This window comes from Indicator indicator, chromosome 23 (genome assembly GCF_027791375.1).
Source record: "Indicator indicator isolate 239-I01 chromosome 23, UM_Iind_1.1, whole genome shotgun sequence".
Lineage (NCBI taxonomy): Eukaryota > Metazoa > Chordata > Aves > Piciformes > Indicatoridae > Indicator > Indicator indicator.
Window position 1 is genome coordinate 3,014,058 of NC_072032.1, and position 27,448 is coordinate 3,041,505.

Consider the following 27,448-nt stretch of genomic DNA (forward strand, 5'->3'; position numbering starts at 1 on the left):
TTGAGGCCATTTTCTCTCATCCTATCACTTACTAGGGAGAAGAGACTGACCTAGCCATTTGGGTGTCCAGAATAAAAGAATACAGCTCTTCTAACTGGTATGCAAGCTTGAGAGCAGGGTCAGATTTATACCTTCCCAAAAAAGAGCTGGAATTTTTTGATGTGTTTGTCACCACAAATAGGAAGCTATTTAAGAATCATTATTAAATATTTTGTTGAACATCAACTTCACAACAGAGTAGTTGGAACTGCATTACTTTAGGAACTTTTTGGGTTCAAAGAGAAATTAGGTTACCTGATTGTCAGCTGATACACATAAAGCATCGCTACAATAAAGACCCACTTTTTATTTATAGCTTGTTGTAATTGAACATTACAAAGACTAGGAAACTGGTTTGCATCCCATTCTTTGTGGACGTCACTTCTTTATTACTGAAGATAGATTTAATTTCATTTCCATCAGCTGGTGTTGCACTTCAGTTATTATAGTTCCAATGGGTGTAATGAAATGTCACTGCACTGCAAGGCTGGAGTCAGGCACAGCATTAGAAAATCAATATTATCTTTCAGCTACTCTTGGCATGCAGAATACTTATGGTGTGTCATATAAAAATGGGGAGTGCTAACTGTATTAGGCTTCCTTCCCCTTAGATCCTCCAGCTCTCAATTTCCTGTGATACTGGAAAACTTCACCTGTTCAACAGAAATTCTCCACATTTAGTTCTAAATAGTGTTAGTTCCTCTCAGAAAAATCTAATAGCTATTGCCTTTTTGAATAGGCAAGACAAAAGAGACAGAAAGCTGCAAGTTTAACTCAATTTAACCCTAAACTATGCTTTGCTGAAAGCTCCCTCTCCCTCTCTCATCAGATTCTTATTTGGGGTCAATAATGACAATCAGCCAGGGACTCAAGCAGTGCTCGAGTGCTCCTGAAAATGATCCAGCCTACGCAAGGCTCCATCTGAAATCAAACCTTAACAGCTCCTGCAGCAAGCTCCCTGTGCCCTGTTTCTGCCCAAAGCTGGCAATTTGGATTGGCTCAGTTCTGCTGCTGAATACACACTACAGTCAGGGATATTGTAAAATGCTCACAAATATTTAAAGGGTGGGTGTCAGGAGAATGGACCAGGCTTTTTTCAGTGGTGCCCAGTGACAGGAAAGTGATGGGTACAAACTGGAACACAAAAAATTCCACCTAAACGTGAGGAGGAACTTCTTTACTGCAAGGGTGACGGAGAGCTGGAGCAGGCTGTCCAGAGAGATGGTGAAGTCTCCTTCTCTGGAGACACTCCAAACCCACCTGGATGTGTTCCTGTGTAACCTTCTCTAGATGAACCTGCCTTGGCAGGGGGGTTGGACTAGAAGATCTCCAGAGGTCCCTTCCAACCTCTACAATACCATGACACTTCCAGGCATGGCCTGGAAGAGATGGTGCATGGCTCCAGCACTGCAGCTGGGCACTAAAGAAATTACCAGTCACACCTGGGCAGAGGAATAGTTTTGCCCCTTAGCTTCCCAAATATTCAAACTGGGTGGTTCCCTCCTGACAAAGTAAAAATTACACAGGATCCACCCAAAAGAATACCAGGATTTAACTTCATAAAGGTGATTTGCTTAATGAAATCAAATACTCATTATCCAATGCCATCATGAATGCTCCTTAAAGCATATGTGTTCAATACTTTTATTAGTACAGTTTGCAGGGAGATGTATTTCTTTGAAGAACTGGGGAGCACTGGTTACTTTCAGACATACTAGTTAAAAAAAAAATATAGTGATGGGAAATTGACTTCAGGCTGAAATACACTGTCATGGTCTGTTCTGGCATGTATGTGTCAGGGGGAGACAACTGCAAAGACATGACCCAACTGCTTCCTGGAATGACACACAGCCAAGCAAATGAAACCCAGAGAGCTTCTGCCAGCTGATCTGACCATTTGTTGTGGGTGTTCAGTCTGAAAGCTTCTAACTCTCAACTATCACAGTCTCACAGTATATCAGCAGCTGGAAGGGAGCTCAAGAGACCATTGGGTCCAACCCCCCTGCCAGAGCAGGATCACCCAGGGTAGTCTGCACAGGAATGCATCCAGGTGGGTTTTGAAAGTCTCCAGAGAAGGAGACTCCACAACCCCCCCTGGGGAGCTTGTTCCAGCACTCCACTACCCTCACTGGAAAGAAGTTTCTCCTCATGTTGAGGTGAAATCTTCTACGTTCAAGTTTGTACCCATTGTTCCTTGTCTTATCACTGTGCACCACCCAAAAGAGCCTGGCCCCCTCCACTTGACACCCACCCCTCAGATATTTATCCACATTGATCAGATCCCTCTCAGCCTTCTCTTCTCCAGACTAAAGAGCCCCAAGGATCTCAGTCTCTCTTCACAGGGGAGATGCTCAGGTCCCCTAAGCATCCTTGTGGCTCTCCGTTGGACTCTCCAGCAGTTCCAACACTGAGCTTATTACAGTTTAAAGATCTTCATATTTAGGAGTGTCTAATCATGAATTTGGATAGAATAGGCAGAGGCCATGTTTTGGTATAACAGGTGTGAAGAGGAGAGAAATCTTTTCATTTAAACACTGTGTTTTCTACCTCCTTGTTTCCTCAGATCCACCCTGCAATGAACACACAATTATAACCAAAGCATTAAATAAACATTTGGCCTCTTCTCCTATGACCAAAATTTACAAATAACGCTGTCCAGTCAGAAATTCTTTCAAAGACAGCAGTACTGAGGGTCTTCTAAAGCTATTTGAACATATTTTGAATGGATTCTCCTTGAATCATGACCAAAATTTACAAATAACACTGTCCAGTCAGAAATTCTTTCAAAGACAGCAGTACTGAGGGTCTTCTAAATCTATTTGAACATATTTTGAATGGATTCTCCTTCTGTAAGGACAGTCTGTGAGGTTCTAAAGCTGCACTTCAGGCACCCTGGTCTGCCTTAGATCAAGAGCACACAGATCCCCAGCCAAACACCTGTATGCACTAGTTAAATGTTAATGTATTCTGTCAAAACCAGATTATCTTCCACACTAAATTATTCAATGCCATTACCCATATCGGCCATCTGCGAGCCTAATGCCCTTGTGCTCCAAACATCCCAGTGCCTGCTGTATTATTTTTGGTTTACATTCCTGCATAAATCCATTAAACTCAATATGTTCCAGCAAATTCACAAAATCAAATGCAATCTGCTGTCCTATAAAGTAGCAGCCACCAAAAATCGAAGGATTTAGTACAGTAACAACTGCAGAAGTCTGTAAGCAGCCTTTGTGGGCTGAAGGTTGCAGGCCAGCACAGGTACCAAATGAGATAATCCATGCTGTAGAACAAGGTATGTGTTTGCTATACATAGCCTGGCCTTGGACCAGTCCTGTATTTCATATCCAATCAAAAGCTGAACAGTTGGTCTGATTGGATTTTAAGTGATGCAAATTTGGAAATCAAACAGGCAGACTCCCTTTAGACTCGGTCTGTTTAAACTCTAATTGTGAAGAACTGCAGATTAGACTTACAGAGCTACTGAACCCTCAGGAGATTCCAGAAGAATTTTACAGAAAGAGAAGTATTTATCATTTTCAATTTGTTGTAGCAAACAGAAATGTATGCAGCACGTGATACTCCATCATTTCCTTATTTCAATTTAGCTTACATGGCAGTAAAGTGTAACCACTCTGCAGTGAATGGAATGCTCTTTAGTTTTCATAGCCATTTAATTACGTGGTTTGACAAAACTCAGTTATATTATTCTCATTCTGTTAGGTTGGCAGCACTAAGTAAAGTGAAAAAAAAACCAAAAAGCCAAAACATCAAACAACAAACAAACCCAAATCACAGCACTTACACTTCCCAAGCTACAAATCAAGGTATGATTTGGAGACCAGATTCACATTCTCAACGAGAAAGCAGAAGTTTTACTTTTACAAATAAATCATAAAAGCACTGATGGAATTAAATACAACTTTCTTCCTAACAATATTACAGAATCACAGAATGTATCTGGAAGGGACCTTGAAGATCATCCAATGCAATCTTCGACCCAGCACTGAAGGTTCGACACTAAACCGTCTTCCTAAGCACTAGGTCCACAGGCTGCTTGAACACCCCCAGGGATGGGGACTCTACCACTGCCCTGGGCAGACCATTCCAAAGTTTGAGAATCCTTTCAATGGAGTCTCCCATTGAAAGACTTTCTCTTTGGTTAAGAGAGACAGAAGGTAAAGGTGTGAGATACCCATACAGCCCACCCCCAACACACTGTGAAATGTGGACTCATAGAAATATGAGTTTGAATCAGGAGGAAAGAGAAAAACACCTCCTATTTTTTTCACTGTGATTAGTATCTCCATCAGAAAATGACTGGTGTCCTACTTCTTGTAGACAGGAGATTTACGAGCATTGGCAAATCACAACAGTGTGAAGATTTTCTTGCACTTTTGCATCTAAAATTAATTTATTTTTCTCATGTTTTGACACCCTTTTTACTCCTCCTCTCTGGAGAAACTTATCTCGTGCATTTTTGGCCCTGATTCTGACTTTGACTGCTTAAAGGAAAATCCTTTTACTGAAGAAAAGCTTTACTAAACATTTTAGCATATCTTCTGACAAAGTCCATTGGTAATGTCTTCATCCTGGCTCAGGGGAAGCTTTATCATTCGCTACGGCTACTTAAAAAGAGGGTGGGGGTCAGTCTCTTCTCCCTAGTAACAAATGATAGGATGAGAGAAAATGGCCTCAAGTTGCACCAAGGGAGGCTTAGGTTGGGCATTAGAAGAAACTTCTTCACTTTCCAGTAATTGAAAGGGGGTCTACAAGAAGGATGAAGAGAGACTGTTTACAAAGGCCTGCAGTGACAGGATGAGGGGCAATGGCTTCAAACTAGAGAAGAGAAGAGTTCTTCATCATGAGGGTAGTGGATCACTGGAACAGATTGCCCAGGGAGGTGGTTGAGGCCCCACCCCTAGAGATATTCAAAGTCAGGCTTGACTGGTCTCTGGGCAACGTGACCTAGTTGAGGATGCCCCTGATGACTGCAGAGGGGGTTGACCTTTGGAGGTCCCTTTCAACCCAAACCATTCCATGATTCTATGATTCTGTGATTCTATGGTTAGAAGAAACCTCTTGACTGAAAGGGTTCTCAATCCCTGGAACAGGCTGCCCAGGGAGGTGGCTGAATCCCCATTGCTGGAGGTGTTTCAAAGAGGCAGAGATGTGGTGCTGAGGGACATGGTTTAGCACCAGCCTTGGCAGAATGAGGGAATGGTTGGACTCCATGATCTTAAAGGTGTTTTCTGACCAAAACCATTCTGTGAATTCCATGATCACACAGTGCAGTGCCCTGAAGACACAGTACCAGTTCTTCTATTGTTTTGTTCCAGGTCTTATTTTAAGAAAGCTTGTTCAAGATGGGTCCAGATCATCTCCCATTCCATATCTTCATAGCTAATTTTAGGCAGATTTCCCACAGCAGAAAATGATGCTGCTTTGGAAGTTACTGGCACTAGTAGATGCAGAAGATTTTCCTACACCTGTGGCAGGTGGAAATTAAGTGAGCAAATCTCAGTGTATTGGGCTTGATACAATTAAGAAACATGACAAGGCACGGCCAGTTTTGTTTGTATTCAAAATGTAAATGACTGCAGGTTAAAGCTGATCATGATACAGACAGCCCAAAGATGGTTTACCAAAAATTAACAGTTTTCACATCTCTCCTTTACTTACTTACCCCATTTCTCCCCTTCCTAATTCACCCTGGACTAACCACCTGGACTAAAAGGGTTAAAATAAAAAGGGAGGAGAGGGTCAAAATGATGCAAAATAGCTGTTCTAGAGACCTGTGAATCCTTAAGATCTTAATGTTCTACAGGCTATTTACATAAGGATTCTGGATTATTCATTTTTAAACAGTAAATACCATCCTTGGTTCAGGAACTCCCTGGACCATAAATTGCCAGAGGCTAAGATAATAAATTCTGCAAAGCAGCAGCACAATCACCGTATTTTAGTCATCCCCTGTGACTGTTATCACAGATGAGATACTAGGCCAGAAAAAAGCTTTATTCTGAGCCATTTTATGTTCTTTTTCCCCCAAATGTAGCCACCTTCTTTGAAGTTATGACCAATTTTCAGTGATAAGAACCTATACAAAATTATCTAGCACCACTGCAACAAACTCTCATAAGATAGGAGAGAATCACCCTGTGAAGTTATTCCCAGCAACAGACAATTTCCTGCATTAAAATTTCATTCAAACGTGGAATTGCTGGAAGGCCCTTGGGTGCTCATTTGCACCGTATGTTTGAAACACACTTTAAAATCACCTTGCTGATGTTGTCCTTCATAAACTGCCCATTTTTAAGTACCCTTCTCTTTAGGGCTGATCTCTATAGAGATTTTTACAGAATCACAGAATATATCTGGTTGAAAGAGACCTCCAAGATCATCCTTTGACCCAGCATTGAAGGGTCAACATTAAACCATGTCCCTAAGTGCCAGGTCCACATGCTGCTTTTGAACACCCCCAGGGATGGTGATTCCAGCACTGCCCTGAGCAGACCATTCCAATGTTTGAGAACCCTTTCAGTGAAGAAACATTTCCTAACATCCAGTGTAGCTTGGAACCATTTCCTCTGGTCCTGTTGCTTGACACCAAGGAGAAGAGGCTGCCCCCTGCTTGCTCCAACCTCCCTTCAGATAGTTGTAGAGAGTGATGAGGTCTCTCCTCAGCCTCCTCTTCTCCAGACTGAACAACCCCAGCTCCCTCAGGTGTAAATGGTAGGCCACGGTTCTCCAGGCCCTCCATGAGCCTTGTTGTTCTTCTCTGGTCACACTCCAGCACCTCAATGTTCCTCTGGTAGTGAGGGGCCCAGATCTGAACTCAACATTCAAGGCGTGGCCTCAGCAGTGCTGAGCACAGGGGGATGATCACCTTCCTGTCTCTGCTGGTCACCATGTTTCTAACCCAAGCCAGGATGCCATTGGCTTTCTTGGCCACCTGGGCACTGCTGACTCATGTTTAGCTGACTGTCAACCAATAGCCCCAGATCCATTTCCAAGTTGCAGCTTTCCAACCACACATCCCCAAGTCCTTAGCTTACCATAGGGTTGTATGGAGTTTAGGTAATGTCCAAACTTGCCTTGTGTATGATTTATGCAATGGTGAGTGATAAAGCATTTCCAAAAAATAATCCAGGTCACTTAAAACAGAGTGTGCTCTGAGGGAATCAACCTCTTACAGTTCACCTGGGGTAATCCACAATGACGTGGTTCCTCACTCACACACCTGAGAAAGGTGAGATATCAGTCTGGGTCCAAATGAGCAACCATTTCTCATCCTCATCACCTGAAACATCTTAAATTCATAAAGCCCAGCCAAAATTCTATAAGAAATCACATATTAAGCAGCAGCACTGTTCCCTGTGCAGACTCAGGCTTCTTCTGAATTTTACATGTAAGTTCTTCCATATGCACTCAGATATGAGGCAAAAATCACGGGTTTGATTAATTATCTATCAAACCAAAATCCAATATAGAGAAAGACAGTCAAAATAAGTTTCTGCCCAAAAATGTTCCCAGGGAGGCTAGTATCTAACAGACTCACATCAGAATAAACCAGAAAAAAAAAATCAGAAATTGATATAAACCCCTCAGAAGTGCAAAGTCAATTTGGCCATTTATCTTTTAAGGCAAAATATTTTGGTTTCCACAGTTCAGAAAAAAAAAAATCCCTCTAGCTCCTGTTTGTAACATAAAAACAAAACAATAATATAAAAAAAAAAGGAAAAAAAAGGGGCAATTTGCCTAAAAATCTAACTCCCACTAATTCAGCTAGACTGTTGTGGGGTGAGCCATCTGGCTTAGTGGCTCATTAGTAAAGAAATGACCCCTATGCATAAAACACAGTTGGGTCATTCCAAGCTAATGAGGCATCAACTTTTATTGTTTGGTACATACAAATGGTTGAATGTAGATCTGCTTTGGAAGTCTAGCCTTACAAGGGGGCAATCAGGCATACCTTTTACTTAGTCATTCACTTCTTTATTTACATTGAAAGGAAGAGGGGAGGGGAAGTGGGGAGGGAAATGCTTCAGGAGAGAAACAGAAGCATAGAATCACAGAATTGTTTTGGTTGGAAAAACCCTCCAAGATCATCAACCTAAAGCCACCATGGCCATTAAACCATGTCCCAAAGTGCCCTGTCCATACATTTCTTGAACACCTCCAGGGATGGTGACTCCACGACCTCCCTGGGCAGCCTGTTCCAACACCTGACCACTCTTTCAGGTCAGGAATCCTAATCTCCATCCTAAACCTCAACTGGCACAGGTTCAGGCCACTTCCTCTCCTTCTATCACTTGTTGCTAGGGAGAAGAGAGCAACCCCCACCCCAAAACCTCCTTTCAGACAGTTGTAGAGAACAATGATAAAATTGATGTTCAAAGGTGTGGACTGATGTCTAGAAACAACATTCTGCAATAGCTTCTGAGGAAGAAACCTCAACCAGCCAACAAAACAAATCTAAAATCTGTTGTATTTTAGTTTCCAAATCTATTTCACTAGCTAATTGTGACATTGCAAAACATTCACTTCTTCATGCTTTGTCTTTTTATAAACATCAGGTTCCATAGCTTTAATTTACATTCACACTGACAAAATGCTTCCATCTGAACTTTGGCATTCATCACACGATGGCTGTCCAAGCAAAATGCATCAGGATGAACCAGTTCCTGTAAAACCTAAGACTCAAATCTAATAATACATGGAACTAAGTCCTATAATATGTGTAAGGAAGGCCTTACTGCTTTTCCTGGGGATATCTATATACAGAAAGTCAGGTATTTTATATCCCCCACTGAATCCTTTCCTTGTTTGTGTAACAAGGAGTGACTCTTCCCAGACATCCATGGGATTTAGCTCTATAGTCCTCATCCTATATGCAGAAATTGAAAGTACTGCATGAGGCATAAGGGTTTGTGCTCAGCTACCCACTCATTGAATCATAGAATGGTTTGGGTTGGAAGATAGCTTGAAGATCATCTAGATCCAGCTCCCACATCATGGGCAGGGACACCTCCCACTAGACCAGGTTGCTCAAGGCCCTGTCCAACCGGGACTTGAACACCTCCAGGGAGGGGGCATCCACAACCTCCCTGGGCAACCTGTTCCAGTGTCTCACCACCCTCACTGTAAAGCAGGAAAAGATGATTTTGTAATAAACCAACATATTTATGACTCATCTCAACCGCAAAAAAGCCTCCTCCCACTTTCTTCCCTTTTTTTTACCTCTTTCCCTTTTCTTTGGTGTTGTACTTTATAATTTTTCCCTGTGTATCACAGAGCCTTGTTGTTGCTTATGTAATAAATTGTTCACATTAAAGTTAGACTTGCAAGGCCTTTAGTCATTAAACATTCTGTTCTGCTTTATATGATAAAAATATGTTTAAAGATAAAATAATGGGCTAACAAATGAGTTCAAGTGCTTGGATTTTCTAACTTTTGAAATATGTTTAATCATCTGAACACACCTATATGAGGGAGAGAAGGAAGCTACCAGTAACAATGTCATGCATCCAATAAAAACAAAAATCAACAGAGCAAAACCATCCCAAGGTAGTTCTCAGAGAAAAGAAGCAGACAGGGAAGTGTTCTGGCCATTTCACATCACAGCAGCTGCTCTCCAAGCTAAGAACACCAACATTCAATAGCCTCAGGAAACTCCTGGGGTGAGTGGTCCCACCAGCTTGGGAAACCTCAGTGTTGGACTCTCTGTTTATTTCACACAATCACAGAACTGTTGAGGTTAGGAGAAAACTTTGAGATCAAGTTCAACTGCTCACCTAGAGCTCACAATCCCACCACTAATGCTAAGCCACTACCACTAAACCACTCCCTCAGCACCACATCTACATGTCTTCTAAAGACCTCCAGGGCTGGGGACTGAACCACCTCCCCAGGGCAGCCTGTTCCAATGCTTGAGAACCCTTTGTGGGAAGAAGTTTTTTCTAATATCCAACCCGAACTTCCCTTGGCACAAGAATTTGTTTTCTTTCCCTTCCAAATGCTTTAACAAAATACAACTAATGCAATTTTCTCCAGTTTCTTGAGGTCAGGGTGCTCCAGAGAAGGTGATTATGTTATGAGGTGTTTGTGTGATTATGTTAGGTAATACCACTCCTCTTACCCATAATTGTCAACCTCTTTCCACACTACCATGTCTCCTTTCAAAAGGAACTTACAACAATAGCTGCAAGAGATCCAAAGGTTTCATTGCCTTAATATGCCTCTGGTTAATTCTACTTTATCTACTTATTCAGCTTACCCTTAAAATCCGATTAAAATCTAATTTCCCAGGATTCAAATACTATCTGTCAACACATTTGACAGCCTTATAGTAACTACATTACTACACACCATGCCCCAAGGTATTTCAGATCAGGTCAGAAAGAGCTCAGTCATTGTCCACTTAAAGCTACAGGATTCTGTTTGGGGAGCTCTGGTTTTACATGGAAATGCACAAAGTTAATGCAGAATTACAACTGGAGTGCTGTCACACTTCCAGGGGTGTTTTATTTTATTCTCTTTTAAACCATTGCTTAACAAATTTTAAAAAATGGACAAGAGGACAGTCAGTTAATCTGGTAAGTACCTAAAAAACCTACATAATGTATGATGAAAATGTGTGGTCAGGGTGTTACCCTACACTTCATTGTAGCTTACTTACAAGAAAGCTGGAGATGGGCTATTTACAAGGGTTTGTAGTGACAGGATGAGAGGCAATGGCTTTGAGATGGAAGAGGGGAGATTTGGACTGGAGATTAGGAAGAAATTTTTTACAGGGAGAGTGCTGAGACACTGAGACAGGTTGCCCAGGGAGGTTCTGGGTACCCCTCCCTGGAGGTGTTCAAGGCTAGGCTGGATGAGGCCTTGAGGACCTTGTTCTAGTGGAAGGTGTGCTTGCCATGGAATTAGATGATCTCTAAGGTCCCTTCCAACCCAAACCATTCTATGATACTTTATTAAGCTTAAAGCTTCATTACAGACAAGTTAATTTCACCAAATGTTCTCCTGTTTGTTCTCCTGTTGAAGCCAAATGCATGATGAATTATTTCAGGCAGTTGAAATATCTGTTCAAATGAATGGTTCTGACAAAGTCTCCAAATGGTATTAAATGTGATGAAAACTGGATCTCTACTTAAAATTCCTAAAAAGAATCCAAAGCAAAAGGAAAATTGCTGATTCCTTCAGCTCAGTCAGCTTAAAATAAATGCAACAATCCTCTTCCACTGTTGCTGTACCACTAAGGAAGTTTCAGAGACCTGGCTACAGCAGAGATGCTTTTGCTGTCATTCACTTCTCCAGCAAAACTACAAAAACAAATGACATCTCCTCTGCCCTGGTGAGGCCATATCTGGAATACCGTGTCCAGTTCTGGCTCCCCAGTTCAAGAAGGACAGAGACTTGCTGGAGAGGGTACAGCAAAGGGCTACAAAGATATGAGGGCATTGGAACATCTCTCTTAGGAGAAAAGACTGAGAGAATTGGGGCTTTTTAGTCTGGAAAAGAGAATATTGAGAGGGGATCTCATCAGTGCTGATCAATACTTAAAGAGTGGGTGTCAGGAGGATGGGACCAGGCTCTTTTCAGCAGCACCCAGTGATAGCACAAGAGGTAATGAGCATGAACTTAAACATAAGAAATTCAATATAAACATGAGCAGAAAAATCTTTAATTTAAGAGTGATGAAGCAATGGAATAGGATGCAAGGGGAGTGGTGGAGTCTCTGCCTCTGGAGATATTCACAACTTGCCTGAATGTGCTTCTGTGTGACCTTCCTAGGTGACCCTGCCTTGGCAGGGGTGTTGGACTCAATAGTCTCCAGAAGTCCCTTCCAACCCCTACCATTCAGTGTGATTGTGTGTATGTGCTCCCAACATCTGTCTGAAACACAGATCTGGAGAAAGGGACAAGTTACTGTGTCACAAGACACGTCCTTGTATTTCTGCTGCATTTTGAAAGCTGTAAGATCATTTCCCAGATCAAATATCAAACCCCATTAACCACTGCTATATCTCATTTCACGTTACCACACATCTGACTGCTGCAGAAAGCAACTTGTAAATGAGTTGGTATTGCAAGGCAATGTTCTTGAGCTCTGCACCACGGAAATTTGAAAGCACAGAGCCATAGAATCTCTGTGGTTGGAAATAATAACTTCAAAGAGGCAGGAGAGGCTCTTCCCCCTTGCCCGCCAGATTCCTTATTGAAATCAAAATATTGATGCCTTTTAAAAATGCAAGCAGAGCTTAACACCTCGTTTCTATTTGATACTTCAGGCACTATTAAGTGCCTGAAATAATCAAACCAATTAAATAAAATTAGGCATTTGATTAAAAGACATAATTTCCCTCAAAACGGCTTTTGAATCTATTTATTTTCCTAAAGATCCCTGAACCACTAACCAGGTAACCTCTTCATTATCTCCATTATTACACCGCTTTGATTACAGCTGCCAGCATCCAGCTCTGTGGTGCTGCGCAGCGCCTTTCTGGTGTCCAGGAGCGCCCTCTTCTGGGCACGCAGATGATAATCCTCTACATGATCCTTCCAGCACTGACTCGCATTTGCTCTCGGTGGTAAAAACGCTCCTCGTGTAAACAGCAACCAAATAATGCAAACCACTGCAGGACACAAGCCGCAGCTTTGCACACACTGCTGTCATTTCCCAGTTTTAGAGCTCTGATTGTTAATCCATGTGAAAACACTGGCATGACATTGCTACTACTGTAGTAGAGCGCACTTGACTATAAAAATGATGTAATGCACTAAATAGGAAAAAAAAATCACTTCACAACCTCTCTCCTTTCCTTATTTTGATGTGAATTCCTACCAGCTTTTAATGAATCATATAATGGTTTGTGTTGGAAGGGACCTTTAAAGGCCATTCAGTCCAACACCCCTGCAGTCAGCAGGGACATTTGCAGCTAGAGCAGGTTGCTCAGAGCCCAAATAGCTGCATCTGGAATGGTTCCAGGGACAAGGGCATCCCCCACCTCTCTGGACAACCTAGGCCAGGGTCTCACCACCCTGCTTGAGACAAAAAATTCTCCATTCTATGCAGTCTTCCTCCTTTAGTTGTCCTGTCACAACAGGTCCTGCTAAAAAATCTGTTCTCAGCGTGCTTTATAGACCCCTTCAAGTACTGAAAGGCCACCAGAAGGTCTCCCTGGAGCCTTCTCATCTCCAGGCTGAACAACTCCAACTCTCTCAGCCTAGCTTCACAGCAAAGAGCTTCCAGCCCTCCCATCATACTAGAGATGAAGAAAGACCAGAACAAAGTGCTCAGAGTCAGTTTAATGGATATTGTGATGTTAATATAATCTGCTATGACAGGTTCTGACAATGCTCAAGAAGTTACACAGACTGATTTCCCACATCAGGGCAAACATCCACTGAACATCACCAATGGGCACTTGTACCCTCAGAGAGCCTGAGCCTGCTGACAGCTCCTCCCTTCTCTGCTCACCTGCAAAACAGTAATAATAATAATACTTCAGAGATGTAAGTATGCACAGATAATTTCCTCTTTCTGTTTCCATTGCTGACTTGAAGTTTTCCACAGGAATACCAGAAACTGGACATATTAGAGATATAAAAGAACAACCTAACCTCAAGAGCACACAGTGATGTAGCCCCCAGCAGACTGATTTTTGGTCTGAATCATAGAATGGTCTGGGTTGGAGGGGACCTCCAAAAGTCATCCAGTCCAACCCACTCTGCAGTCAGCAGGGACATCCTCATGCCCAGAGCCCTGTCGAGCCTCACCTTGAGTATCTCCAGAGTTGGAGCCTCAATCACCCTCCTGGGCAACCTCTTCCAGTGTTCCACCACCCTCATGGTAAAGAACTTGTTCCTAACATCCAACCTAAAGCTACTCTTCTCTAGTTTGAAGCCATTGCCCCTTGTCCTATCACTCCAGGCCTTTGCAAACAGTCCATCTGCAGCCTTCTTTTAACCCCTTCATGTACTGGCAGGCTGCTATTAGCTCTTCCCAGAGTTTTCTCTTCTCCAGGCTGAACACCCCCAGCTTCCTCAGCCTGTCCTCCTCACAGCAGAGGTGCTCCAACCCCCTGATCATTTTTGTGGCCCTCCTCTGGACCCAGTCCACAAGGTCTATGTCTTTCCTGTACTGAGGGCTCCAGATGTGGTTTTCTGCAAGCTCACTGTTTTCAGTAGGTCCATGCTTATTTTATTTTGATGCATTTCCAACAACTCTGTATGCATTGGGATTGTTTTACATTTTACACAATGCACAACAAGAGTATTAGTCTGGACTGTGCAAATATTGAGAGTAAGCTCCACAGCCCAAAAGCATGTAGACAGGGAGCTAATAATCATATTGCTATTGGTATAGCATAAAATGCATGAAAGACTTCTCTCCTCCTGATATTGACTTGCAGACATGGAAAAACAACAAACTAATGACCCATAGTTGCCAACTTCGGTACAAAGACAAATTGCAGAAGTTATGAGTCATGCTGCACACACAAGATTGATACAGGACTTTCCTACAGGTAAACAAATAGCTGTAACAAACAGCATTTTCAGAAAGCCTAAGTCTTGCAGACACTGAGGCAATGTTCACCAGCATATTAAAAGCACTGGTGCAGAAGTCATCACTTCTGCAGGAACACCCCTTAGAAAGAGAAACAACCCAAAAATCCACACTTAATTAATGCAAAATAAAATGAGCCAAGATGTGAAAATCACCAGAAGACAATGCAATACTTTTTTTGGGTTGTGTTTATTTTTGGGTTGCTGTGCCTGAATACCCTCAGTTTAAAATGAGCACATCTGCTAAGGTAGCAGCAGCAGAAGCAGGCATCTTGCATGCATACCTAGAGGTAGAACAAAGAGGAATAACAAATACATTTGTCAAAGAAGGCAAGTTTTCTAGAGGCAGAGTATTGATGAACTAGGACTATGCTTAATAAATAATTTATTCCAAACTATGGCATGGAGGAGATTAATATCACATCTTATAGGGAAGCAGTTTGGGTTGTTGTTCAGAAGTAATGAGGGCCTATGAAAGATGAGGACCTATGAAAGATGAAGACAATATTCAAACTGTACTCAAAGGGAAGCTGAAAACAAAGTCTCTTACATCTAGACTACAGTCCTCCCCTATGAGGCCCTGATGATATCATCCAAAAAAGAAAAAAAGAAAAAAAAGAGTGTCATAGAATCATAGAATCATTTTGGTTCCAAAAGACCTTTAAGATCATCCAGTCCACCAATTCTCTAACTCTACCAAGGCTGTTGCTAAACCATGTCCCTCAGCACCATCTCTGCCTCTTTGAAACACCTCCAGGGATAGGGATTCAGCCACTTCCCTGGGCAGCCTGTTCCAGTGCTTGAGAACTCCTTCAGTGAAGGTGTTTCTTCTAATATCCAGCCTAAACCTCCCCTGGTGTTCTTTAAGGTGGCTCAAGTCATGCTGCAGGTAGCATATGTAGTGATGTAGGCATAGTTACGAGCAGTTGAAGCAGTCAGAAGTGATGCATAAATGCCAAGGAACCCAAACTGACTGGGAAGCAACACTGTGACACAAAACATTTGCCCATTTGGGACCACATCCCATTCCTCAGGTATTAACTACTGTGTTTCTTCCAAGTTTGGAAAGACAAAACTGCTCATACAGCCCCTAAAAGAGCAAAGTGAATAATAAACCAGCTTATCTCCAGCTTGAAACAGAGTAGGAAACTTTAAACAAGCCACTGTCCTCTAGAAATGATTCAGCAAGCCAGGACCCCAACAACGGTGCCAAAGGAAGAACTGCCCAGTCATGCCTACAGCAGTCAATACTGAGGACCCAGCAGTCACTTGCTTGTCACTCATCCCTGATTACTCATCTTAGGACAGCTATGGACATTCCTCTGTCTCATAACCACCATTTACTTCTCACTGTCACTCAGACTAACCTTATGCAAGCCAGCACCAGAAGCGAAACGCAGACACGAGCTATTGCTTTGCTCTTTAACAGGAATTCAGATGGAGCTGTTAAATGTGGCAGCTGACAGTATCCTGAGAGTTTATAGATTTTCATTTGCTATCATGTTCTTCTTTCCCCAATCAAGCACAAGAACTTCAGCTGTCCATTAAGGACATTTCATTTTCATCTACTGCAGCACTATAATTTTACTTGGAGCAATTCAAATTTTTTACTGATTTATTTGTGAGGAAAAGCTGCCTGTAGAGTTGTGCTTTCTCCTTCGTTCTTGCAGTTTGCATTTGCAAGAGATGACATTTTCTTTCCTGCAGGGAACAGAAATTAGAGCCTGTAGCATCTCAGTGACTGTGAACAGACACCAGGAATGGGTAGGAACTTCCGGGAACAAGATTACCGAGAGCCAACTCGTAAGCAATGTTATTCCTATGGTAATATCCGTAAAATATCCACCAAAAATCTAGTTTGCCATGCTCTTGTGCTCATGTCTAAACATTACATCATCAGTAGAAATACAAGGACTTCGTAGAGGAATGTTCATTCCACTTGGCTATGTGGTCCCAATATATTTGGACCCAAATACTCTCGGTCCCAAAGCTCAATTCCAATATAAACAAACTCCAAGCCCTTCTGACATGCTGGGAGTGGCTGGGAACAGGACACTGGGCAAGAGGCAAAGGCAGACGCGAGGATGAAGCTTAGTTTAACAACGAGCCCAAAGGTTTAAGAAGATAAACTTAGATTTGAACCAGACAGGAAATGCCTTTTCAAATGCAGCCTGGAGTTAATGCCAAGCCAGTATCCCAGTGACCACAGAGGTCTTTAATAGTCATCACTTGTAAACCACTTCCCAAATACCTCTTTGATACACCCAAGCAACCCAAAATCCAGTCTGTCTTTGCTTGGCACTGACGATGTCAGGGAACTCAAAGCATCCTTCCTTAGGCATATTTTTGTAATGATAGAGTTTTCTTCCTTTATATTAATCAGACAGCAACACAGCAGCAACCTGCTGCTTGCTACAAAGGATGCCCATGGGGCACTGGGTTATAGCAGTCTGGCAGTGTGCTTCTAATCCAGGAGTCTAGGAGCTGGAACCTCCAGGTTGCTGGGATTTTTGCTCCCGGATAGTCTGCAGTACAAATCCTGATGGATGCAAGAGAGTAACCCAGCAAGAAACTAGACCACAATCAGAGCTAACCATCCATTCAATCATTTTTTCATTTAGACAAATGGAAACCAATTGCATTAAGAGCTTCTGTGGAGCTGGCCTTTAGTTCTTCTCTGTAGGACAGAAGTCTAGAAGTGTAGTTTTATTTGGAAATAAATGATGGAATGTATCACATACACAAATCTGAAGAATCTATTTCCTGTAGGAGCTTGGGGGGGGGGGGGGGGGAACAGTTATAAGAACCAGAAACTGAGAGTCCTTCTGCCCCTGCTTCCCCAAAATTAAAAAAAAAAAAAATTGACTGAGTTCACTGCAGAAATAATAGATACCAGGCTTGGGGGAAAAAAGATAAAAAATGACAGTTACTGATAGATGAAACATGTATTTTAATAGATACAGAAACAGTAATTCAGAGATTCACAGAATGGTTTGGGTTGGAAGGGACTGTAGAGATCATCTAGTTTCAATCCCCTGCCATAGGCAAGGATACCTTCCACTACCCCAGGCTGCTCAAGGCCTCATCCAGCCTGTCCTTGAACACCTCCAGGGAGGGGACATCCACAACCTCCCTGGGCAACCTGTTCCAGTGTCTCCCCATCCTCACTGTCAAGAATTTTTTCCTAATCTCTAGTCTCAATCTCCCCTCATCAAGCTTCAATCCACTGCCCGTTGTCCTGTCACTACAAGCTCATGTCAAAAGTTCCTTCCCAGCTTTCTTGTAGCCCCCTTCAGGTAGTGGAAGGCTGCTCTAAGGTCTCCCTTCTCTGGCCTCTTCGTCTCCAGGCTGAACAGCCCCAGCTCTCTCAGCCTGTTCCCATAGAGGAGGTTCTCCAGCCCTCTGATCATCTCTATGGCCTCCTCTGGACCTGCTTCAGCAGTCTGGTGTCCTTCTCACGGTGGGGGTATCAGAACTGGATGCAGTACTCCAGGTGGGGTCTCACAAAGCAGCTTAAACCTCATCCTCATAGAAGTTCTTGCAAAGGGCTTATGTACTGTGAGACTCCAATGCAAGTGATAGAACTGGTAAAGATCTTAGGGACTAATTTTCCCAGAGCAATGATCATTCAAAAACCTCCTGCTATAATTACTGCTTAAATAACCTCTGAACTGCAACCAGAACATCCAAATACTTGTTAAGGTAGATTAAAAAAAAAAATCTTATTTCACACATAGGAAATGGAATAAACCAATATTCATCTGAAGAGAATGAAGAAGGAACCAAAACACCATCTCTCCAACCGTGTATTTTCACAGTCATCTATGTTTCTGTCACTCTTCCTAAAACCTTTATAAGACAAAATAACACAACTGCAAAACCAGGATTATGTTTACTCCTCTAAGTTGAAGTCTGTCCTATCCTTCTCTTCACAAAACTTCTTTTTGTATTTTAGTTTGGTTGCCAACATTTCCAAAGTGAGTATCTGAGGCTGTTCAGCCTGGAGAACAGAAGGCTCTGGAGAGCCTTAAAGCAGTCTTCCAGTACTTGAAGGGGGCTAAAAGAAAGTTGGGAAGTGACTTTTTTATAAGGGCTTGTAGTGATAGGATGAGGGGCAATGGATTGAAGCTTATAGAGGGCAGATTTAGACTGGAGATTAAGAAGAAATTCTTGACCCTCCTTACGGAGGGTGGTGAGACACTGGGACAGACTGCCTGGGGAAGTTGTGGATGTCCCCTCCCTGGAAGTGTTCAAGACCAGGTTGGGTGTGTCCTTGAGCAGGAGGTGTCCCTGCCCATGGCAGGCAGTTGGAACTGGATGATCTTGAAGGTGCTTTCCAACTCAAACCGTTCTATGAATCTATGATTTTAAACTCCTGTCTCATGTATTCCTCACCTCTTGTGAAGCTCAGTGAAGCTTCAAGAACAATGCCTACATTCTCAGCATGTTCTTTTGTACTCGGTGTTTTACTTAGCTGCAATCAAAGTTTAATATAGGACAGAAGATAAATCACAACCAATTTATATGGGAGTCTGCAGTGTAAAGATCTAACAGGAATATGGGTCCTGTTTAACAACCAAAACCCAGCAATGTTCGTGTACACAAGAAGAAACCCCGCTCTGAACCCAAATCATAGATGTAGACAATTCCAAAGAAAAAATTTTAGGCTGTAGAAGGACTGAATGTTGACTGTACAGCACATCCCCAGTATCCTGCACTTCATTGCCTGGAACCTTTAAATATCTTTTGTTCTCTGTTTTGTATCTCATGGCAAGCATCAAAAGCAGTGCACACACTTGATCAATCAGACAGATATCATCAAACAGCAAAAAACCCCAAACACTGATGTCCAATTAAATTCAAATCTTTAAGCAAGCATAGAATTGCAGTGGTTTAAGGCTACGTGGGCAGAAGACATTAAAGATCTCCATCTTTAGCACATCATCTCAAACCTAACATGCTCTGACAGTCTAGCCAGCTCCTGACCAGGCTAATTTGGAGCATGCCTTTTAGTTTTGCCTTTTGAAATTCTTCCAAGCTTTTAACAAACTTTCCAAGTGAATTATTTTGTCATAACCAACCTCCTTACAACATTACTGTGAACCCAGGAAAATCTATCCCCAGGGTTCAACAAATGGTTAAATACTAAAGCAAATCTTGCTGGGGCAGACAAATGGTTGAAATGCTGTCTCCAGACAGTTCACTGAAGAGGTGCTGCCTAGAAGACAGCCATCTTCTATGCCAGTTCATGGGGATTTAGTGAACACAGTCTGAGGAGTCTGGAGTTATTTAACCTATCCCATATTAGATTTTAACAGTCATCTGAGTGGCTCTTTAGGTTCCCTTGACAGTATTGATCTCATCACTATCAGCTTTAACGGGAGCTTAAGCAACTGAGGCTCCAATGATTTGATAATGATAAAGGCAGAAGTCAGGCCAAACTTTCTTCCCTAGAGCACACATAACATGGAAATGGGGCTAGCAGGTAGAACAGAAGACCCATGGTAGACCCAAATGCTTCTGAGCAGCAGATCGAGGAGCCTCTGTTCAAATGAGCGGTGGACTGTTTCAACTAGTGGTTTAAAATGGCACCAGGCATTTATCCTTAAAAACTGAACTGGAACCCCAAGTTGGCCTGACTGTATTTACGTAGAGAAACCTAAATGCAGGTGTCTTAACCTGTAAACTGAATCCTATCCCTTGTGTCTCTAGGATCAGCTTGGAAGACAACATTAATGCAGTATCATTCTCAAATTCTATCATCCCAGATGTTCAAAACCAAGTACTGCTGAGTGCAGATTCTGTCCATGCAATATTTACTCAATAGTGGAAAAAATAGCTGACGTTTATTACAGCCCACTATAAAGCAGGGAAATAAGATAAATAAATACAGGAATTGTGCAGCTCAGACTCATTAGAACAGGGGGAAAACAGTAAAAAAAGGAGGAGGAAGAGAAATTCAAACCCATACTGCAGTAACCATAAAAACTGATGCTCACACCATTATGATTTTAAGTACAACCTATGAAACTGTATTAGCCACCTCCTGTGTGGTCATAAATGCCTACAGTCATTTAAAACACTCCTTCCTCTGTAAATGTGCTCAGAAATAAAGCAAGAACGTTCCTGGTCCTCCACAGGCAAACTGCATCCTTACCAAAACCCTCTGCATGGAAAGAGAGGCACCACAATAAAATAAGAAGCCACAATGCACCATTTCTCAAAGGTTTTCTTGAAAGACTTTTAAAGATTACCCCTACCAGAATTATTTCTACAAAGCAAGATCCTAGGGGAAGCAATCCAGCAAGTCCTCTTCTTCCACAGCCTCACCACTTGGTATTGAATGCCTTCTTTACAGTTCCTAACCCATGACACAACAGCATGGATTTTGCTTTCATTCATGGAGAGCCTTTCAAGTATCACTTTATAAAAAATACAAGGCAAGCAATAGATGTCTTTAAATTCTGCAGCACCAGAAACAGCTAGGCCTTGAGGTGACTGTGATAAGCAATAATACCTTAACAAAATCTGAACTAATTGTGACCTGCACAATAAATGACTAAAGGACTGAAGCTTGCATGATTGAACACTTCAACTTTAGCAGTGCCAATGAAAATCCCAGTTAATGGTTCATCTTTGAACAGTCTCCTCAATGTCAGCTTGGTGATTCTAGCCAAACAGGATCAAAATGTGCCACCTGACCCTGTGGTAGGGACCACAGACAAGAAACAGCAGAGTACAGGATGCTGGGTTTGAGACTTGTTTGCAAACATCTCCATTTAAAAAAACCAAGGTTGTTGATGTTGCTTAGGACCTTTTCACACACCCTCCAAAGGACACAGCAACAGCACTTAGGATTTTAAACACACAAGGGTAGAGAATTTCCTGGGGTAAGATACACAGAACAAAGCTTAGGCAGTACAAGTTAACACCACATTAAACCATTTAGCACCTCTTGAAAGCCTACACAGACAGCTGCAGCTATGTTTTTGTGTGAACAGCAGCAGTGCTACCCCCACTGCTTTCAAGACAAGAGAATATTTAAGAGCTCCAACAGTGAGCTTCAGTGGTTCAACCCACACAGCACACAGACAACCTCCCATGAGTGTCTACAGGTAACATACTAACAAGACAACCATCACAGAGAGGAAACCATGTTGAAGATTAACCTTAATCCCTTTCATTAAGAAAATAACTCTTAGGCCATCTCTCACGTACATTGCTCACCACAAATTTTCCTTCAAAAAAGTATTTTACCTCTGAAGGAATCTTTTTGGCTGTTTATTACATGAGAAGAAACTTTGATGCTATGAGGAACACGGAGTTCCTTTGAAGGTAAAAAAACCAAAACAACAACATTCCCATGCACTTTTGATTGCAACAAATATCTGCCAATTTTTTTTTGCCATCTATTAAAACTGAAAGAATTCAGGTAGCACTGCCAAGAGAAAGTTAAATAATTAAAATCTCCATTAAAAAGATAAGGAACTCGGAGAGCATTCCCATTAAGAAGTCAAATAATTCAAACATCATTCCTATTAAGAAGTCAAATAATTCAAATATCAATCCCATTAAAAAGCCAAATAATTCCAATAGCCTTCCCATGAGAAAGTTAAAGTGATTCAAATAGCACCACCTTCACTCCTGGTATCAAATGTTTTTGTCATATACCAAAGGCAGAGCCCTCAGAAAGGTTTTCAAGCAGCTGCTGCTCACGGAGCAGGAAGCAGAGGGTGTAACTTACGTTATTCATGTACTCGCTGAGCAGGTCCTGCAGGGCTTGCCGCACGGCGTTGCACTCGGCCACGATGCGCTCCCGGCGGTCGTCTCGCGTGCACGAGGAGTCTGCCATCAGGGCAGCTCCGCTGATGATGCTCTCCAGCCTTTCCTCAAGAGACGGTCTGAAGCGTGCCTCGCTGAAAGTCATCGGGTCTAAAATGATTTTGTTCTGAAAGGCAAAAAGAGGAAGGGGAAAATGATGAGTCTGGATGGGTCTTGGGCATATTTTTTATGTGTATCTTATCTCAGCAGCTTCATGAGGTTTTGAGTCTTCCATATAAATAACTTATCTACCAGATTCCTGTAAAATCAGTATTAAAGAAAAAGCTGATTGATCTGAGATCCCAATCATAGAATGGTAGGAGTTGGAAAGCACCTCCAGAGATCATGGAGTCCAAAGCAGGATCACCTAGGGCAGGTCACAGGAATGCATCCAGATGGGGCTTGAAAGTCTCCAGAGGAGACTCCACAACCTCTCTGGGCAGCCTGCTCCTGGGCTCCAGCACAATCACAGTATCCTCATGTTGAGGTGGAACTTACCAGGTTCCAGATTACATCCTTTGATCCTTGTGCTGCCACAGGTCACCACTGAAAAGAGACTGGTCCCTTCCCCTTGACTCCCCATCCTGCACATATTGATAGACATTCATAAGATCCCCTCTCAGCTTTCTCTTCCCCAGGCTAAACAGCTCCAGGTGTCTCAGCCTTTCCTCATATGAGAGATGTTCCAGCCCCTTCTTCATCCTCACAGCCCTCCACTGAACACTCTCCAGTAGTTTCTTGTTCCTCTTGAACTGGGGAGCCCAGCACTGGACACAATACACCAGGTGTGGTCTCACAATATATAAATAAATTAAAAATTATTACATATAAAAATTAATTCCAACCTACAGCTATGAAAGACTACTGTGAACAGCATATCTGGTTCAACATGCACTGAGGAAGCACATAGTATAACACAAATCATCATCAACTACTGTAGCGTGCATGCAACAGAGAATCATGGAATTGTTTAAGTTGGAAAAGACTTTAAGATCATCAAATCCAACCCTTAACCCTGCCAACCAGGGTGTGTGTGTGTCTCTTCTCCTCTATGAATTCCATGTATTTCTTCTCAAAGCGACCTAATATTTTTATTTCCTGAATTTTCTGCAAATTTCCTGAATATTCAGGAAATTCAGATGAAAGTTAAAAGTTATTTCTGACTGAAGAGAAAGTGGAATATTTTGTGGGAACTACTTCCTTCATCTTGATTATTTTTATTAGCAGGTGATGTTGCTGAAATGCTACTAGACTGTCTCAGAACTAAATGGAAAAAAAAAATAAGAAGACATTATCACTGCAAGAAAACCATTATTAGATGATCACACTGAGACAGAAATGTGAAATGTCTCTGCATCCCATCCTGCAGCACATCTTTTACAAGCTTTCTTCCAAAGGCTTTTGCAAGCTTCTTTTCAATTTGTTTTTAAATCAGGAAAAGTGCTTGACTACTTAACTAACAAGACAGGATCCCAAACCCATCTTTTTTTATCAAATAGGCTACTGGCTATCAAAATGTCTATATTTCACTAGGAAAAAAACAACCAACCAACCAAAAACCCCAAACAAACAAAAAATACCAAACCAAAGACTGTTTTCTATTTTGAGCCCTGCTGAACACTTGTGTACTTCATATATCAAACTTGTCACCAAACATCAAATAGAGCTAAAGAAACATAGAATAATTTTGGTTGGAAAAGACCTTTAGGATCAACAAGTTTAACTGTTAACCCAGCACTGCCAGGTCACCACTAAACCATGTTCCTCAGCACCACATCTACATGGCTTTGAAATCCCTCCAGGGATGGGGACTCCATCACTGCCCTGGGCAGCCGGTTCCAGGGCTGGGCAACCCAGGGAAGAAATTGTTCTTCACGTCCAACCTAAACCTCCCCTGATGCAATCTGAGGCCATTTCCTCCTGTCCTATTGACAAGACTCCACCCTTATCAGTGCACAAACTTGTGTAACATTTTGAGTTTTGAGTCACCAGTGGATTACATCCTGAGCTGGTTTTCTCCTTTTGTACTTCAAAGTAACAAACACTGAAGAAATAATCTCCTGCTCCTGCTTACAGGCACAGAAACAACACCGTGTAATTCAGTAACCTTTTGCTGCAATCATGCAAAGAACTTTCTTAATTGCTTACTGTCTAAAAAGGCTCTGGAAGCTCTGCACTTATTATCTGAGCTTTAAAAAAAAAAATCAGGAATGAGGAATGAAAAAGTTAAAAGTATTCTGCTTTCTAATAATCACACCTATTGTAGAGCATGTCGGATTTTTGTTAATGAACCATTTTGTTTTTCACAGCATTTTGATAACTTTATGATGAGTCTATTTCCTTTAATATCCAAGAGCATTCAACAAGCACAAGCTAAATGGATTGTATCGGTGTGAGCTGAAATTCCCCCCCCCCACCAACAATAACCATGCTAGCTCAGTCTGGAAGCAAATGAAAAGCTGTATTTACAAGCAGAGTCTAAAATATATGATGAAATGCAATGAATATGTACAAATATACAAAATTCACAACATTCACAAATATATACAATCAACAGAAAAGCACAACCGATCTCCCTTTGTTTCCCCACAAGGGGACGCTCCCAAAGGGGCCTCTCTCTCTCCCAGGAGCTTCCCCCCAGATCCCCCTGGACAGAAAAGCAGAGTTAGTTAAGCAGAAAGTTGTTAACTTAGCTGCCAAGGTCAGTGTGTGTTATCTTCAGCCAGAAGAGAAGAAGAAACAGCAGCCAGACAGCCCAGCAACTGCCCCCACTGCCGAACGCAGAATGTGCAGAGTGCCTACTTTGTTTTGGGTAATAGTTCTTAAACATTTCTATCTATCCAATGGAAGTGTTTAGAACAATCGTTACGTTGCTTTCTTACACCCAATAGTGACTTATTTACATTCTTTCACTTTCTCTGTTCTGAACTTTGCAAGGAAAAATTAAAAAGATAGTTTCAAACCACCACAGTCCACCCCTTCTAAACAATTCCATTGGCTGCTACTACCATTTATCTAATTTAAAATAATATCTACAACAATAGGTGAATAAAGACCATAGTCCATTCCGGCTATCTCAGATGTAGATGATTCAAAAGAGTCAAATCACAGGAAAAACAGCAAACAGCTTGTTTCCTCGCAGATGGAGTGAAGGAAGGAACAGGGACTCTCAGGTGACTCAGGGCTCTCAGGGTTCGTGCACCGTAGATCTCATGAACTCTCCTCTTGGGCGCGATGCTGTATCTGTGCAACACTCTGAATTTAACCTCTCTCAGCCAAAGTTAGATTTCTTTGTGGAATACACTGAATTTCACCATTTTCTTGCATCACCCAATAGGTGTGACCAGGACCTTCAGCAGAAACCACCCCTCGGACAGGTTTGGCCTCTCCTGAAGGAGAAAATACCCAAACAGTTTTGCCTAACAGATTCTTTTCTCTGATAACAGGAACTCTATCACCTTCCTCCTTTCGCAGCAAATCTGATTGGGCAGGTCCAGCTCGATTCACTGAACCTCTACTATTGACCAACCAGGTTGCTTGTGCTAAATGTTTCTCCCAGTTTTTCAATGATCCACCCCCCATGGTTTTGAGAGTGGTTTTCAGCAAACCATTGTAGCATTCGATCTTCCCTGCAGCTGGTGCATAGTAGGGAATGTGGAATATCCACTCGATGCTGTGCTCTTTGGCCCAGTTTTTTACAAGATTGTTCTTGAAATGAGTTCCGTTGTCTGACTCAATCCTCTCTGGAGTTCCGTGTCTCCACAGGATTTGTCTTTCCAAACCAAGAATGGTGTTACGTGCAGTTGCATGAGGAACTGGATAAGTTTCCAGCCATCCAGTGCTTGCCTCTACCATAGTCAGCACATACTGCTTACCAGATTGAGAACGAGGTAGAGTGATGTAGTCAATCTGCCAGGCTTCACCATACTTGTACTTGGACCATCGGTCACCGTACCACAAGGGCTTGATCCGCTTTGCCTGCTTAATAGCAGCACAAATGTCACAGTCATGGATGACTTGTGTGATAGCATCCATGGAAATGTCAATGGATCTGTCACGAGCCCATCGGTAGGTTGCATCTCTGCCTTGATGTCCTGACGAGTCATGGGCCCACCGAGCTAAGAACAGCTCACCTCGGTGTTTCCAGTCAAGATCAGGATCAGGATCAGAGTTTGTGTCCACCTGGGAAACACTTGCAGCTAGATCTGCCTGATGGTTGTGTTGTTGTTCCTCAGTAGCTTTGCTCTTAGGAATGTGAGCATCGATGTGTCTCACTTTCACTGGGATTCTCTCAATGCGAGCAGCAATGTCTTGCCACAGATCTGCAGCCCAGATTGGCTTTCCTTTCCTCTGCCAGCCATTCTTCTTCCAGTCTTTCAGCCAACCCCACAAGGCATTGGCTACCATCCACGAGTCGGTGTAGAGATAAAGCTTTGGCCATCTCTCACGTTCAGCTATGTTAAGAGCTAGCTGGACAGCTTTTACCTCTGCAAATTGACTGGATTCTCCTTCTCCATCTCTCGCTTCTGCAACTCTGCGCGTTGGACTCCACACTGCAGATTTCCATCTCCGCTTGTTCCCAACAAGACGACAGGAACCGTCTGTGAACAAAGCATATCTCTTTTCATCATCAGACAGATCACTGTAAGGAGGAGCTTCCTCAGCACGAGTTACTCTCTCCTCTGGAGGTTTTGCACAGCTTGTGCCTTCTGGCCAGTTTGTGATCACCTCCACCAAACCAGGCCTTTCGAGATTTCCCATTCGAGCTCTCTGTGTTATCAGAGCCATCCACTTAGACCAGGTAGCATCTGTTGCATGATGTGGTGAAGAACCTTTGCCTTTGAACATCCAATTCAGAACTGGCAATCTAGGAGCTAGAAGAAGTTGTGACTCAGTTCCGATCACTTCAGAAGCAGCTTTCACTCCTTCATGAGCAGCTAAAATCTCTTTCTCTGTTGGAGTGTAGTTTGCCTCTGAGCCTCTGTAGCCACGACCCCAGAAACCAAGAGGACGTCCT

At 42.4% G+C, this 27,448-nt stretch overlaps 1 protein-coding gene across 6 annotated transcripts in view; it reads right to left on the minus strand.

The window, feature by feature from the left end:
* Window positions 1–27,448, minus strand: part of CTNNA2 (catenin alpha 2) — a 546,312-nt gene that overhangs the window by 423,428 nt on the left and 95,436 nt on the right. For all 6 annotated transcript variants that reach the window (XM_054391626.1, XM_054391625.1, XM_054391624.1 and 3 more), the window contains exon 6: window positions 22,355–22,558. In XM_054391626.1, the coding sequence (XP_054247601.1) occupies window positions 22,355–22,558 (204 nt within the window). The remainder of the gene's footprint in view (window positions 1–22,354; window positions 22,559–27,448) is intronic.